General features: G+C 49.4%; 1 protein-coding gene across 1 annotated transcript; it reads left to right on the top strand.

The window, feature by feature from the left end:
* Window positions 1-2,404: 2,404 nt before the first annotated feature.
* Window positions 2,405-12,373, top strand: LOC135823558 (uncharacterized). Its single transcript, XM_065336403.1, has 6 exons — window positions 2,405-2,997; window positions 4,643-4,782; window positions 5,676-5,778; window positions 7,809-7,886; window positions 8,421-8,564; window positions 9,607-12,373. The coding sequence occupies exons 1-6, from the start codon at window positions 2,541-2,543 to the stop codon at window positions 12,048-12,050; spliced, it is 3,366 nt and encodes a 1,121-aa protein (XP_065192475.1). The 5' UTR covers window positions 2,405-2,540; the 3' UTR covers window positions 12,051-12,373.
* Window positions 12,374-12,744: the final 371 nt, after the last annotated feature.

Below are 12,744 nucleotides of genomic sequence, written 5' to 3'. Positions count from 1 at the left end.
TGGACCCGGTTGAAAATATAGTACCGGGTCACCTGTGACCCGGTTGGTACTTTACACTTTCGAACTTTGAAAGGACTGACCACATGGCTTGTAAAGTTGTATGTGTCAGATACTTCTTCTTCTTTCGTAATTTTCTAATTCCTGCACTCTCTTTTCTAAATGCGGCTTATCCATTCGCCTTTATGTCATTGGACCTAGTTCCCGTTTATTGTCCGAATTAAAATAAACCAACCAACCAGTTAAAGCATGTGCCTCGGCTGGTGAGACAGCGCCAGGTACATGTGTACCCGGTTACGACCCGGTTGAAATGGTTGCACCAGGTACACGTGTACCCGGCTGTCCTACAATCCTAGAGCAGACACTGTGTAGATAAATCTTGTTTGTTCAAACTGTGTTGGTTGGCAGCTTGTAACAAGGTACAAGGTGGAGGGCACCGTGTTCGGAAACAGTGACCTTTCTACAACCACCATCCAAGTGCACGGTTGGTAGAGCCCAGTGGCCCAGTCCATCGCAAGACTTGCAACCAGGGAGTCGTCAAATATTTGACAACTCCTTACTGCCCTTACTCCTTAGCTAATTAGAACTAACGTGTTACTTTGAAACTCCACTGTAGCCTTGTCATATTTTTCAGTATACATGTACATGTACATGTCAGGGGCGTAGGAAGCAGTTTAATATTGGTGCGGCGAAATTGTGAGAGGGGGTCAGGGGTCCTCCCCCGGGATTTTTTTGAAAATTGGGCCTAAAAGGCCATATTTTAATGCTACAGAATAATATGAGAAATAAGAATATGCATGCTGATGATACACCGCATTGTCGATGTAAAACATGGTACCTGTACAAGAGTCGAGAAGCCATCAACAAGGTTAAAAAAATCGAAAATTATTGGTCCGGCGACCGCCGGGCCTGCCGGACCGGTTCCTACACCCATGATGAACTAGTACCCAACTCGCAACACACAAACAGTCCTTGGCTACACCACGTACATTTGTACAGTTGAGATTGTCCAGATTTTCATTCACCCAGGAGAGCATCATCAGGGATACTAGTAATAGGAGAAGAATGATACAAAGTAATGTAGTTGGCTGTTAACTCAATACACTACTGTACTACATGTAATCTGAAACAAGTAGTTACAAGCTAGCACTAAGACATAACCAGGGAGTCGTATAGTCCATACCGTATACGACTCCCTGGACATAACAATAATAACAATGTAAGTGAGCATTTCATCAAGTGCAAAGACTTTAAGTCGGCGTGACACAGGCCTATATGGACCATGTTTGAGTTGATGTGTGTGTGTGTGTGGGGGGGGGGGGGGGGGGTTATGTCTGTGTGTGTGTGTGGGGGGGGGGGGGGGTTATGTCTGTGTCTGTGTGTGTGTGTGTGTTTCACTGTTTGTGTGGTGAGCGGGGAGGGGGGGGGGGGGGTAACGAGTCAAGTATGGACTTCTCAAGCTCTCAAGTCAGGTGCTATGTGGCTACCCATTCGAGGTGTCGAATCTGAGATCATCCCACACTCCGACTGTACTCGTTGGGACTCCGGAGTCCTGACCTTACCTACATGTAGTACCTCTGTCCTTACTAATACAGTAATAGTAATAAATACTAACCTTAGTGGCTTAGGCCTCATTTACACGACAACGATTGAAAAACGTTTTTCAATCGTTTTCGAAACGTTTTTGCTGTTTACACGAAAACGATAATCGTGTACACTGCAACACGTTTTTCGGCGCGCAATGGTCACGTGCAAGAAGTTGGCCTGGCGCAGGCTGGCGGTGGCATGTTTTGAGTACAGGGCTCGTACTAGAAAAACGTTTTTGCCGTTTTATACACGAGAACGAAACGGAACGAAAACGATTGAAAAACACTTTGAAGGCCGTTTTTCGTTTGAAACGTTTTTGAAACGTTTTTCAGCGTTGTCGTGTAAACGCTCTTATCAAAATCTGTGGAAGCGTATTCTTTTGAAAACGTTTTTCAATCGTTGTCGTGTAAACGAGGCCTTACTTAGATGACTGACTGACTGACTGTAGTCATGGTAGTCTACCGGTAGTCGTGTGTACAGTCACCATGGTCACACTCACACTCACGGTGACTTTGCCTTCTTTTGCCAAGTACGTTACTGGTGAGCTAAATCACCATGGTCACTGTGCACATGTGGCCCACAAAGGGCCACGTGCACCAGTGCACACACTGCCGGCCGAGCGCGAGGTCGGAACGCGGAAGAAGATCAGATCAGACTCAACCCATTAGTAGTACTACATGTAGCATTATGTGCAGTGCCACCCCGGTCCGCCGTGCCAGCACATGCACAGACTGACAGTCTGTGTCGTGGGCGGGTATGGTGACGGCACCATCCGCATTTGAAAAAACCCAAGCATCGAACAAATGAATCGAGGAGTCCCGCAGAGCTAGAGACGAGATCGTCGCGTTGTCAGTCTTGTTGTTGCACACCAGAAATATTTGCAGCGCAGATCTTCTACTGAAGCGGTGGCCGGTACGAGAGACCGAGCATTTGAGCGAGGATCGCTACACACGAAAATGGTGGGGAAAGATGAAGGCGAGACGAAGCCGCTCTCCAGCTCGCCCGGGCCCGACGTTGCTCGAGGCAGATTTGAGAATACACCTCTACATTTGTCGGTGTCACAGGGCGATGCACCTCGCATTGCTCTGATCCTCAAAGAACCCTCTGGTCAAGCATGCCTCGAGCAGCTCGGCGCTAACCTGTGGACGCCGCTGCAGGAGGCGTGCTTCTTCGGTGATGACGAGGTCATTGGTGTGCTGTTATCGCATGGTGCAGATGTACGCACAAGCGACGGGCTGAACGGGCGTACGGCACTGCACATAGCTGCACAGCAAGGCGATGCGGACGTGATCGAGAAACTGCTAGCCAGCTGCACACTAAACATGGCTGATAAGAGGCAATGGATAATGCAGCCGGACAAGAATGGAGATGCGGCGGTAGATGTTGCCAACGAGCCTTGCCGGAAAGCCATAGGTAAGATCTAGAGACAGGGACTGTACAGTCATGTACCTGTACTTTCCCCCGGTGGCATTATGGGGTTCGAATTATCAAGCTTCCACCTGGTTTGTACCTGTGCCGGTAGGCCCGGTACGCATCTGTATGTGCGGAAAGGCTGTGCCACAAACACGGACAATACTCGGCAGGTGTCCACCGTTCCTAGGTGTTCACAGGAGGGGTGAAACGGTTGCCCTTTAAGGTTACAAACGGGTAGCTGGTTTAACGGGCGGGTTGTCGGGTTGTCGGGTACGCTTTAAACCCTTTAGCAGCCAATAGTAACTGAGTAACTGTTACTATACAATAGCCTTCCACATTTCGTGCCAGGAGGACTTGTGATGTCATGCAATTCACTGCAAGTGCACTACATCGCGACAAGCGCAGCATACACCCTTACTACCCTACATGCAAAACAGTCCATATTATTATCATAATGTAGCAGGATCGAACCAGCAACAACACATTCGAACTGTTCATCGAACTGCACGACTGTACACACCAGCTAATCATTTTTTAAATGATAAGGCACCCATTTTGATAATCCAGGGGATGGCCCACACCTGGTACTGCCACTGCATTATAAATCATACGTAATGACTGATATAATACCGTACCGTAACGTCGTACACGACTAACGGGTACTCGTTTGCTAACGGATCAGCAGCTAAACAGACGGGTACCCGGATCACCCCTTTTACCCCTTTCACCCCTAGTTCACAGACAACACTGTGTAGAGTTGTACTGCCGCCGCCGGCACCGCACCCCGTGCCAGGATGCCGGCACCGCACCCCGTGCCAGGATGCCGGGACTGGCTGCTCCAGTGCAGTGCTGTCCACCTGTGCCACCGACCATTAGTAGTCATGTAGCCTTCCTACTGGCTATACTAGATTCATTCCATCTTCTCTTGGGCATGCCACTGCTGAGTCTGTGCCCTGGCAGCTTGCATGCCACTGCTGAGTCTGTGCCCTGGCAGCTTGCATGCCACTGCTGAGTCTGTGCCCTGGCAGCTTGCATGCCACTGCTGAGTCTGTGCCCTGGCAGCTTGCATGCCACTGCTGAGTCTGTGCCCTGGCAGCTTGCATGCATTGCGGCACAGCAGCTAGGTAAATGCATCGGTTGAGCATCATATTCGTTCCATTGGCTCAGTGGGCCGAGCCACAGTGGGCCTGTGCCAGTAACGTGTGCATGTCATGTATGTAAGGCTAGTTCATGTGTGGCCGAGTACCGGGTGCATAGTGCCAATGTTCAGTGCTGTGGTGGTTGAATCATCGGGGATGACCAGCAGGCAGCACTGCACGTTTCCACACACAAATGAAGAGAAATGACGCCTGGACCGTTGGGGTGCTGAACCATACAGAAACAACAAAGACCCTAGTAGGGCCACACTCATAGGTATGCCATGCATGAAGCAAGACTCTGAGTCTGCACACACAGGTACTGAGAGTTTTGAGGAGGAGATGCAGAATCTACCCGGAGTGGAACAGATTGCCAGTAAAATCTAGTCATGATGCAGATTTGCTTTACCCGGGGCCTTCCATAGATAACAGTGCCGGCTGAGGGTGGAGTGTTCGTGGTGGAGTTGTCACGCCAGTGCTGCTACCATTTTTGCCTGTGTGTCCACCAGAATCAGCGTTGGCATCACTGCCCGTGACCCTGGCAGCACCAACTACAACCAGGTACGAATCACCCAGGAATGCAAGAAGCAAGTCACTTTCAGATCAGGGACGCTCCGCCAAACCCATTGTATCCACTGCTGAGTTTCAGGTTAGCTTTCCATGCCATGTAGAAGTCGGACATGCTAAGCTGTAGGACTTGCATGATTCAGGCATGCATAGTGTGTGTGTGTGTGTGTGTGTGTGTGTGCGTGTGCGCGGGGTCACGTGTGTGCGTGTATGCGGGGGTTGGGCAGACCCCCTAATGTTTATGTGCATGTTGCCTTTTAAGGTGCAGATATCGGCTAAACCCGCCCTTCATGCCGGGAACCCTGACCTTCATGCCGGGAACCCTGACCTTCATGCCGGGAACCCTGACCTTCATGCCGGGAACCCTGACCTTCATGCCGGGAACCCTGACCTTCATGCCGGGAACCCTGACCTTCATGCCGGGAACCCTGACCTTCATGCCGGGAACCCTGACCTTCATGCCGGGAACCCTGACCTTCATGCCGGGAACCCTGACCTTCATGCCGGGAACCCTGACCTTCATGCCGGGAACCCTGACCTCATACACCTACATGTACATTGTAAGCCATGGCTGGTTATCGTCTTCATCTCCGGGGTTGCTCCCCACTGGCATCCATTACCGCGCAGAGCCGCCAAACTGTAGATATAGATGTGTCAGCAATACCAACCAATGTCGGTTAGTAACTGAGTGATTGACTGAGTTACTGTCACCACGGCTCTCTGGCTCAGTTCTTATTTCTAGTTATTAGTACTGTATAGTATTCTTCCTTATTCTCACGGTGGTGACTCGTGCCAATAAGAGATGAGAGAACCGTATGACAAAGAGAGAAGGAAGTTAGAACCTAGAGCAGCTGCTTGACAATCCTGGTAGCTTCTGCACATTCGTGTCAACTTCCTTAGTCCCTACGACTCCCTATGCTGCGATGCATAACTATTGATATTTGTGGTCTTCTCACATCCTTTCCCCGCCATCAGGATGCCGGTCATGGTCATGGTGTTCCCAACGTGAGCAGCGTTGGTGAGTGGGAACGCGGTGAATTCAGCTTGCCAGGTCTAGCATCACTTGACTCTGAGACTGGTACGTTGGCACACACACACACACACACACACACACACACACACACACACACACACACACACACACACACACACACACACACACACACACACACACACACACACACACCCCACACACACACACGTGCGCGCTAGACGTGCGCAGCGTTACGAAATAATAACGCTGAATGGTGATGTATGCTACACTGCTTTGATGAGGGATGACCGGGTCTGGCCAGCAGTGTATTGATCGGGTCTGGCCAACAGTGTATTGATCAGCACCATCATCGGTCTAGCCAACAGTGTATTGATCACAGGGCCGGCGCCACTGGTACGGCCGGTACGGCCATGGCCGTACCAAAAAAAAAAAAACTTCCCAAAAAGTCGGTCCACGTGGCCGTGGAACGTCCAAAACCGGGGAGAAAAAAGTTTCGATGTATGATTTTGTACAGGGAGTCGCCCAGAGTGCAGGATTTGCCGTCTAAATTCCAAAAAATTCTGGGGGAGGACCCCCAGACAAGGATGGCCGTGCGGTGCGGCTCCGCGGAAGCTGCCTCCGGCCCTGAGATCGCACTATCATCTGCACTGGGCCGAAGTCCCACTGCCTTCGTCACTTGATGCAAGGTACAAATATGATGAGCTGCTGCAATAACACTATTGTAGCCTTCCATATCTACTCTTTGTCCTTGCTTCCACATGTTTCCGTATTTGTACGGAAAATCACTCCTTCGTCCGCAGCACGGAATTTGAGCAAAATGGTATGGAAAATTGAAGAGGGTCGATCAGCTACAGATATGTACAGTAAAACCTGTAACTAACGACCACCCCTTGGTGCCAGCAAAAGTGGTCTTTAGTGGCAGGTGGTCTTTAGTTAGAGGTTTGCACTGCGCGACCATAATATTATGGATCCCGTATATGATATGTATGTCAAAATGCAGCTAATAGTAATACGATTCCCCAGGACTTGCGCAATGCCATTCTTATTTCAGGTCAAACAACACGTGGAGAGAGAGAGAGACAGAGGGAGAAGGCTACTTTTTGCAGACATCAAATTCAGCTGCTACTTCTGAAACCAGGAATCAAACGTTCCCTGTAGTTCGTTTTACGCTGGGCTTCAAATTTGTTCATGTGATCAATCGTACCTGTCCTTGTTGTAACTTCTCGATTGCTTGAACGCGGTCCTTCAGCATCAGGACCTTGCGGTGCTGCTTGTTTCTGGATTCCTTGATGCCATCGTCAATTCGTCTGTATGACTGGGGTGTCAGAGCCGCTCTGTCTTCGTTTCTCCTCCGAGTAGTAACAACGATCAGAGAGCGCTTTCGATGCGCTCTCCAAGACGTTTCCTATCGTGTTTATTCTTGACAGAGCTTGAAATTTGGACAGGTGTAGTGCAGTCCACACCAATTCCACAGTCAAAATGACCTGTGTTCATTTGTTCAGCTGTAGTATCGAAAGAGTCCTTTCAGGACCATGGAAAATCAGCAAATTTTCAAGAAGGAGCTTCGAGCAACATTTGATTTCGTACATCGCGGTCGCTAGTTACGGGTCAATAATCGTCTTTGGGGCAAGAAAAGGCGGTCGCTGGTCGCGTTCAGCAGGTAGTCGCTAGTCACAGTGCATTTTGAATATGAGACCGTCCGTGCCTGGCCAAGTGGTCGGTAGTAGCAGGCTGGTCGCTAGTCACGGTGCCGGTCTTTACTTACAGGTTTTACTGTATGTGGAAGGATGGCAAGCGCCAGCTGAGCGATGAATATCCCTGCGCCAAAGCAAGTGCATGCCATGCTTCGACTACATGTCGCACAAATATCATGTCGTGGCACAAGTCACACATGTTTTGCACTAGCAAATTCAGCCACCGACAAGCATGCGAGTGTCAAAAAGCACAGTAACAAGTTACAAGCGATGCGTATGGCAGAACATTGGTAGTACGGAAAAAACACTGCAAAATACGGAAAATCAGAAGTCGCAGTACGCAAAACAGACCCAGCTGATTGGCAGAAGTGGCATTGTGTAAATATTGTGCGGATATCGTTGCACTCAATATGATTCCAGGTGGTATAAATGCTGATCCAGAAAGCAACACGAGGGCCACCAATGCGTTGAGGGCGTCAACATGCATCGTGAAGAAAGGTCAGTTTACTGCCATGGTTTACCTTCCCCGTACCCCATTGTGGTGCAGGTTCAGTTACCGGCGATGACGCAAAGTTTATCACTCGTATCTCTGTCTACCTGTGGCTGTCTATCCGTCTGTCCGTCCATCTGTTTCCATCCGTCCATCTGTCTGTCCGTCCGCCTGCCTCTCTCCTGTCCAAAAGGTCTCTTTACTGCAAACACTTGACTTAACATTACACGTGTGTATATGTACATGGTATGTGCGTGCGTGCATGCATGTGTGTGTACGTGTGTGTGTGTGTGTGTGTGTGTGTGTTGAATGCTGTTGAATGGTGTAATCCCAGCACTAGTTGCTAGGTCTAACCGGCATAGCTGTTCGCTATCATTGCTTCTGCAATGGGCAGGTCTGAGGTCTGAGGTGTGTTTGTGTGTGTGTGTGTGTGTGTGTGTGTGTGTGTGTGTGTGTGTGTGTGTGTGTGTGTGCGTGCGTTCGTGTGTGTGTGTGTGTGTGTGTGTGTGTGTGTGTGTGTGTGTGTGTGTTTGTGCTTGCAGTGAATATTGATGAAATCCAAGACTTGGATGCTGTTGTTGATTTGAAGGTGAAGATGAGTCTGAGACTAGCATTTGAATACAACTCCAAGGCAGATTGTCTGAAAGTGCGAGCAAGCAAGCTGTGTGGGCTACCCATCCTACCCAGTGAGTGCCACAGCTGATACTGATACATTACGCAACGTATGGCCCTACATGTATGTGCATTGTATAATATAATCACTGTGCCATGACTCACTGTGCCATGACTCCTTAGCACCATCATGCAGCTACTGATCATGCAGCTACTGATTTTGTTATAGGTAGGCCACACACATGCACATCACGGTTGGAACACGTTGCTCAGTCGTAACACTGAGTTTCACACACAATTGATTATCAGTAGGATATAATTATAATAATTATAACACTGTCTGTTGATCACTTGCATGTACCGTATTTCCCCGATTATAAGTCGCACTCGATTAGAAGTCGCACCCCCACTTTCAGGTTTAAACAATATTGTTTCAATAAATTCATTTCAGTAGTAAGTCCTGCTCGATTGTAAGCCGCACCCCTTTTTTACCCTGAGTTTTAGTGTAAAAAGGTGCAACTTATAATCGGGGAAATACGGTATTGCTCATCTCAATGCCGCAGAGAATGCAGAGAATGCAGCAGCTCAACAGTTCAGTTTAAAAATGACTGTAAGTGTGCAAGGCTCTGCGCCACAGTGCGGCATTGAGAGTGAGCAGCCACAACTCACTTCCGCTAGACCATACACCATTGAAAGTGTACTTCAGCACAATGTGTCTTGGTGTGTGTGTGTGTGTGTGTTTGTGTGTGTGTGTGTGTGTGTGTGTGCGTGCGTGCGTGTGTGTGTACGGGTGGGGTGTATTGGTGTGTGTGTGTGTATGTGTGTGTGTGTGTGTGAGAGCATGTGTGTGTGTATGTATGTGTGAGTATGTGTGTGTGTACATGTGTGTATGTGTGTATGTATATGTGTGTATGTGTGTGTATGTGTGTGTCACGGTGAGTAAACTAGCTAGCGGCACATCACCATGACAATCTCAGGAATTCGGCCAATGCCGCCCACACTCACTGGAGTCACGTCATGTGGGGTGTGACAGTAGGACTGTTTCTGAAACTGCCACCACTGAATGACACTGAGTCCTGATTGTCCTGCTCTTGCTCTGCCCGTGTACAATGTAAGGTTTTATCGCCAACGGAGGGCACATCTATGTACGAAGCACACTATTGCCAGCGGGAAGTGATGGTCAGGACACAAAGCGCAAGTCTGACGAATGGAAAATTGATCTGAACAAGCACGCCGTCTCCCATGCCAATCCAGGCGCTGCGTTGACTCTATCAGATGTGAGCTTCAAGGACCCGCTTCACTATAAGCCGATTGGCCGTGTCAGTGATGTGACACGGAGTATACGCATCTCTGTGTGCTACCGACCTGATCAGTGGCTGGCAGCAAGTGAAGAATTGGCGTTTACGTCGCTTCCCGTGTCCAGTGTGGTGCAGAAGCTCATGCCCTGTCTGTATGACCTACAGGCACGGCAAGGTTTGGTGCAACAGGTAAAGGAGTTTGCCAGTCAATGCCCGGAGGATACAGGAGTGAGCTTGCAAGGACGCATCTATGGCATTAGTAAAAGTGTGAATGCAAGAATGGATATAAACGTCGCTGGCGAGCAACTCACTGCTTCACTGTCAACGTGTAGAGATGATGATGCTGATCATGATGCTGCTGGAGCAGATACATCTCCGGACAGAGATACTAGTGACATGGCTACAGTGAGCATTCCTTCAGCAAAACAGGCAGGCCGGGGAATTAGTGCTAGCAGCATGTGGGAGGCAACGAGTGGCTTTATGAGGAGATTGGCCCCGCGATCATTAGGTTCGGTGTCTAGTGTGATCGATGAAGCTTCAGCCAGCAACCTCTCAGTTCAACACAGGTCAAGTAGAACTGTAAGTCTGTCCACTGGCATGGAGAGAAAGAAGGCAAAGACCTCAGCACAAAGCGGCCACACAGTGCAGTCTAATGCTGAACAGCAGGCACAAGCATTCCCTTTGCACAACTGCCGAGAAAAGGAAGCAAATACATCTCAACAAGAACCACCCGCTGAACTAAAGGCGGGGAATCCCCATCCCAAACTTCTACCACTGGGAGCTCTTCGACCGAAATTGCACTTGTTTCGAGATCCTGCTAGTACAGGAACTGTACCAAATGAATCGTCAACGACATCGGTCCAGGGACAAGGGAAAGCTGCAAAAACGTCCCGTGAACAACCAAGAGAATCAGTCGCAACAGGAGCTGAAGCATCAACTGCTTCAAAGGCGTCCAGGCCAGCTATGCCATCAAATGCATGCGATGGACAACAGAAGGGAAAGCAACATCCTAACCTTCTACCTCTGGGAGCTGTTCCAGCAAAATTACATTTGTTCCGGCGCGTTGATACAGAAGAAACCACGACAAGAGAAGAACCGGCATCAGGAGCAATCCTAAACCCACCAGTGACAGAGCGGTCGCAGCAGAAACAGGACCAGGACAATCCCCACCGTACCCTTCCAACGGTGGGAGCTTTCCCAACACCAGCTCACTTGTTTCGACGTCCGCCTACAAAACGAACCGCATCGAGCGAAGCATCGACAACTTCTATCCAGGGCCGTCCACGGGAACAAAGTGCCAATCAAGCCACAGTGGTGCCAGCTCATCCCTTTCAAGTATCATCAGCAAGCACAACTCATGTCACCACTGCAGCAAATGAATCGTCTCTACCAGCCCGCATACCCACAGCCAAACCACCCACTAAGCTGCTTGATCACTGTAGTTCAGGTGGTGCACACAAATCAACACCGACCAGCCTTTTCCGGGTACAGGCACCGGTAGCAAGCCTCCATGACAGTACAAACACTGAAGGCAGCAAACCATCACCTACCGACAACCTCCTACAACAGCAGAGATATAAGACTACATCAGAGTCCACCGCAGTTGAGCTCATGCCATCAAAATGTAAGACATCAGAGTCCAGCAGTCTTGGCAAGTTCAACAGGTCTAAGAGCAAATCTGAATATGCTGCGGCGGCTGCAGTAGCAATGAGCTCAGCCAATAGCATTGACAGCAGCAGTGCTAGTGCCAGCGTTTACAGAAGCACAGCAGCAGCAGCAGCGCCCTGTGATAGGCTGTTGTGCGGTGCAGGCACTAATTCCGCAACACTGGCAAGGCCAACTCAGACAATGGCAACTCATGCCGGCGAGCTACTGGACACGGCCTGTACACACGGTGCTGCACTAGAGAATATCATGACCTTGCCCGGTACAGCTGAAGCGAGGGACGGCGCTCGAGATGTGCTTGATGGAACAGTCCAGCGAAAGTATGCTGACGGCACACACATGTACACCGGTGTGATCGCAAAGAAGAAAACGGGAACAGGAACTCCTCGCCGCAGCGTGATAGTTTCACAACAATGGCGAAGCACTGCTGATGCTGCTGACACATCATCTCAGTCACTCACAGCAGGCATGCAAGCTCGGCCAATGAAATACAGGCAGACTGGCAAGCATCAACAAACCAAGACCAAGGATTTCACCATAGATATTCCGAATAACGACAAGTTTCAAATCACAGCAAGCTGCACTGCCGAGAAGTAGCGGTCCATTCGCATTGCAACACTGTACTGCATGTAATCATCACTGATATACATGTACTGTGTACTGTGACGTAGGACAACGTGCAAGGAGTGGCCCAGTGCCACGCTACATGCACATCATCACACTCATCTCTCTCATATGACTGGCTTCCAATCCAGCCCCCCCCCCCCCACCAGCATTGAATGATTTGCCTCCGGCTTATATCATAGTTACATCATCCGCAGAAAACATTGTCACAATCGTCTGGTAAGCGTTAAATAAGTCCACCAACGTTTTATTTCCTCCTGCAATATTAGTAAGGCGTATGATCTTCTCCACTACAAGGCAAACAGGCATCGTACATACATGTAGACGGGTCCTATGCAGTACAACTAGCGTGCACAATATGTAAAACAAGCGAGAAAAATGACAAGTGCATGCAACTGGGTGCTAATCGCATGCATCCAGCAGGTCAAGGACCTCATTTGTTTGTACAACTCCCTGATTCTAGCTTCTGCAAGCCACGTGCCACCGGATACGACGATGCTTTGCGTACACATTTCAACCAGTTTGCACACAAAATCATGCACCGGTATGCGGATCGCGAGGTCCGGTTACCGTATTTCCCCGATTGTAAGTCGCACCTTTTTACATTAAACTTCAAGGGCAAAGAAGGGGTGCGACTTACAATCGAGTGTGATTTCTTACTTACGTG

Source organism: Sycon ciliatum, chromosome 1 (genome assembly GCF_964019385.1).
Source record: "Sycon ciliatum chromosome 1, ocSycCili1.1, whole genome shotgun sequence".
In the NCBI taxonomy this organism is placed as follows: Eukaryota; Metazoa; Porifera; class Calcarea; order Leucosolenida; family Sycettidae; genus Sycon; species Sycon ciliatum.
This window is presented reverse-complemented; position numbering and strand designations above follow the sequence as displayed.

Coding starts and splice junctions, on each gene's coding strand:
- LOC135823558 (XM_065336403.1), top strand. CDS start 2,541: ATGGTGGGGAAAGATGAAGGCGAGACGAAGCCGCTCTCCAGCTCGCCC. Junction 5,779..7,808: donor ATCACTTGACTCTGAGACTG/GTACGTTGGCAC, acceptor ATATGATTCCAG/GTGGTATAAATGCTGATCCA. Junction 8,565..9,606: donor TGGGCTACCCATCCTACCCA/GTGAGTGCCACA, acceptor GTACAATGTAAG/GTTTTATCGCCAACGGAGGG.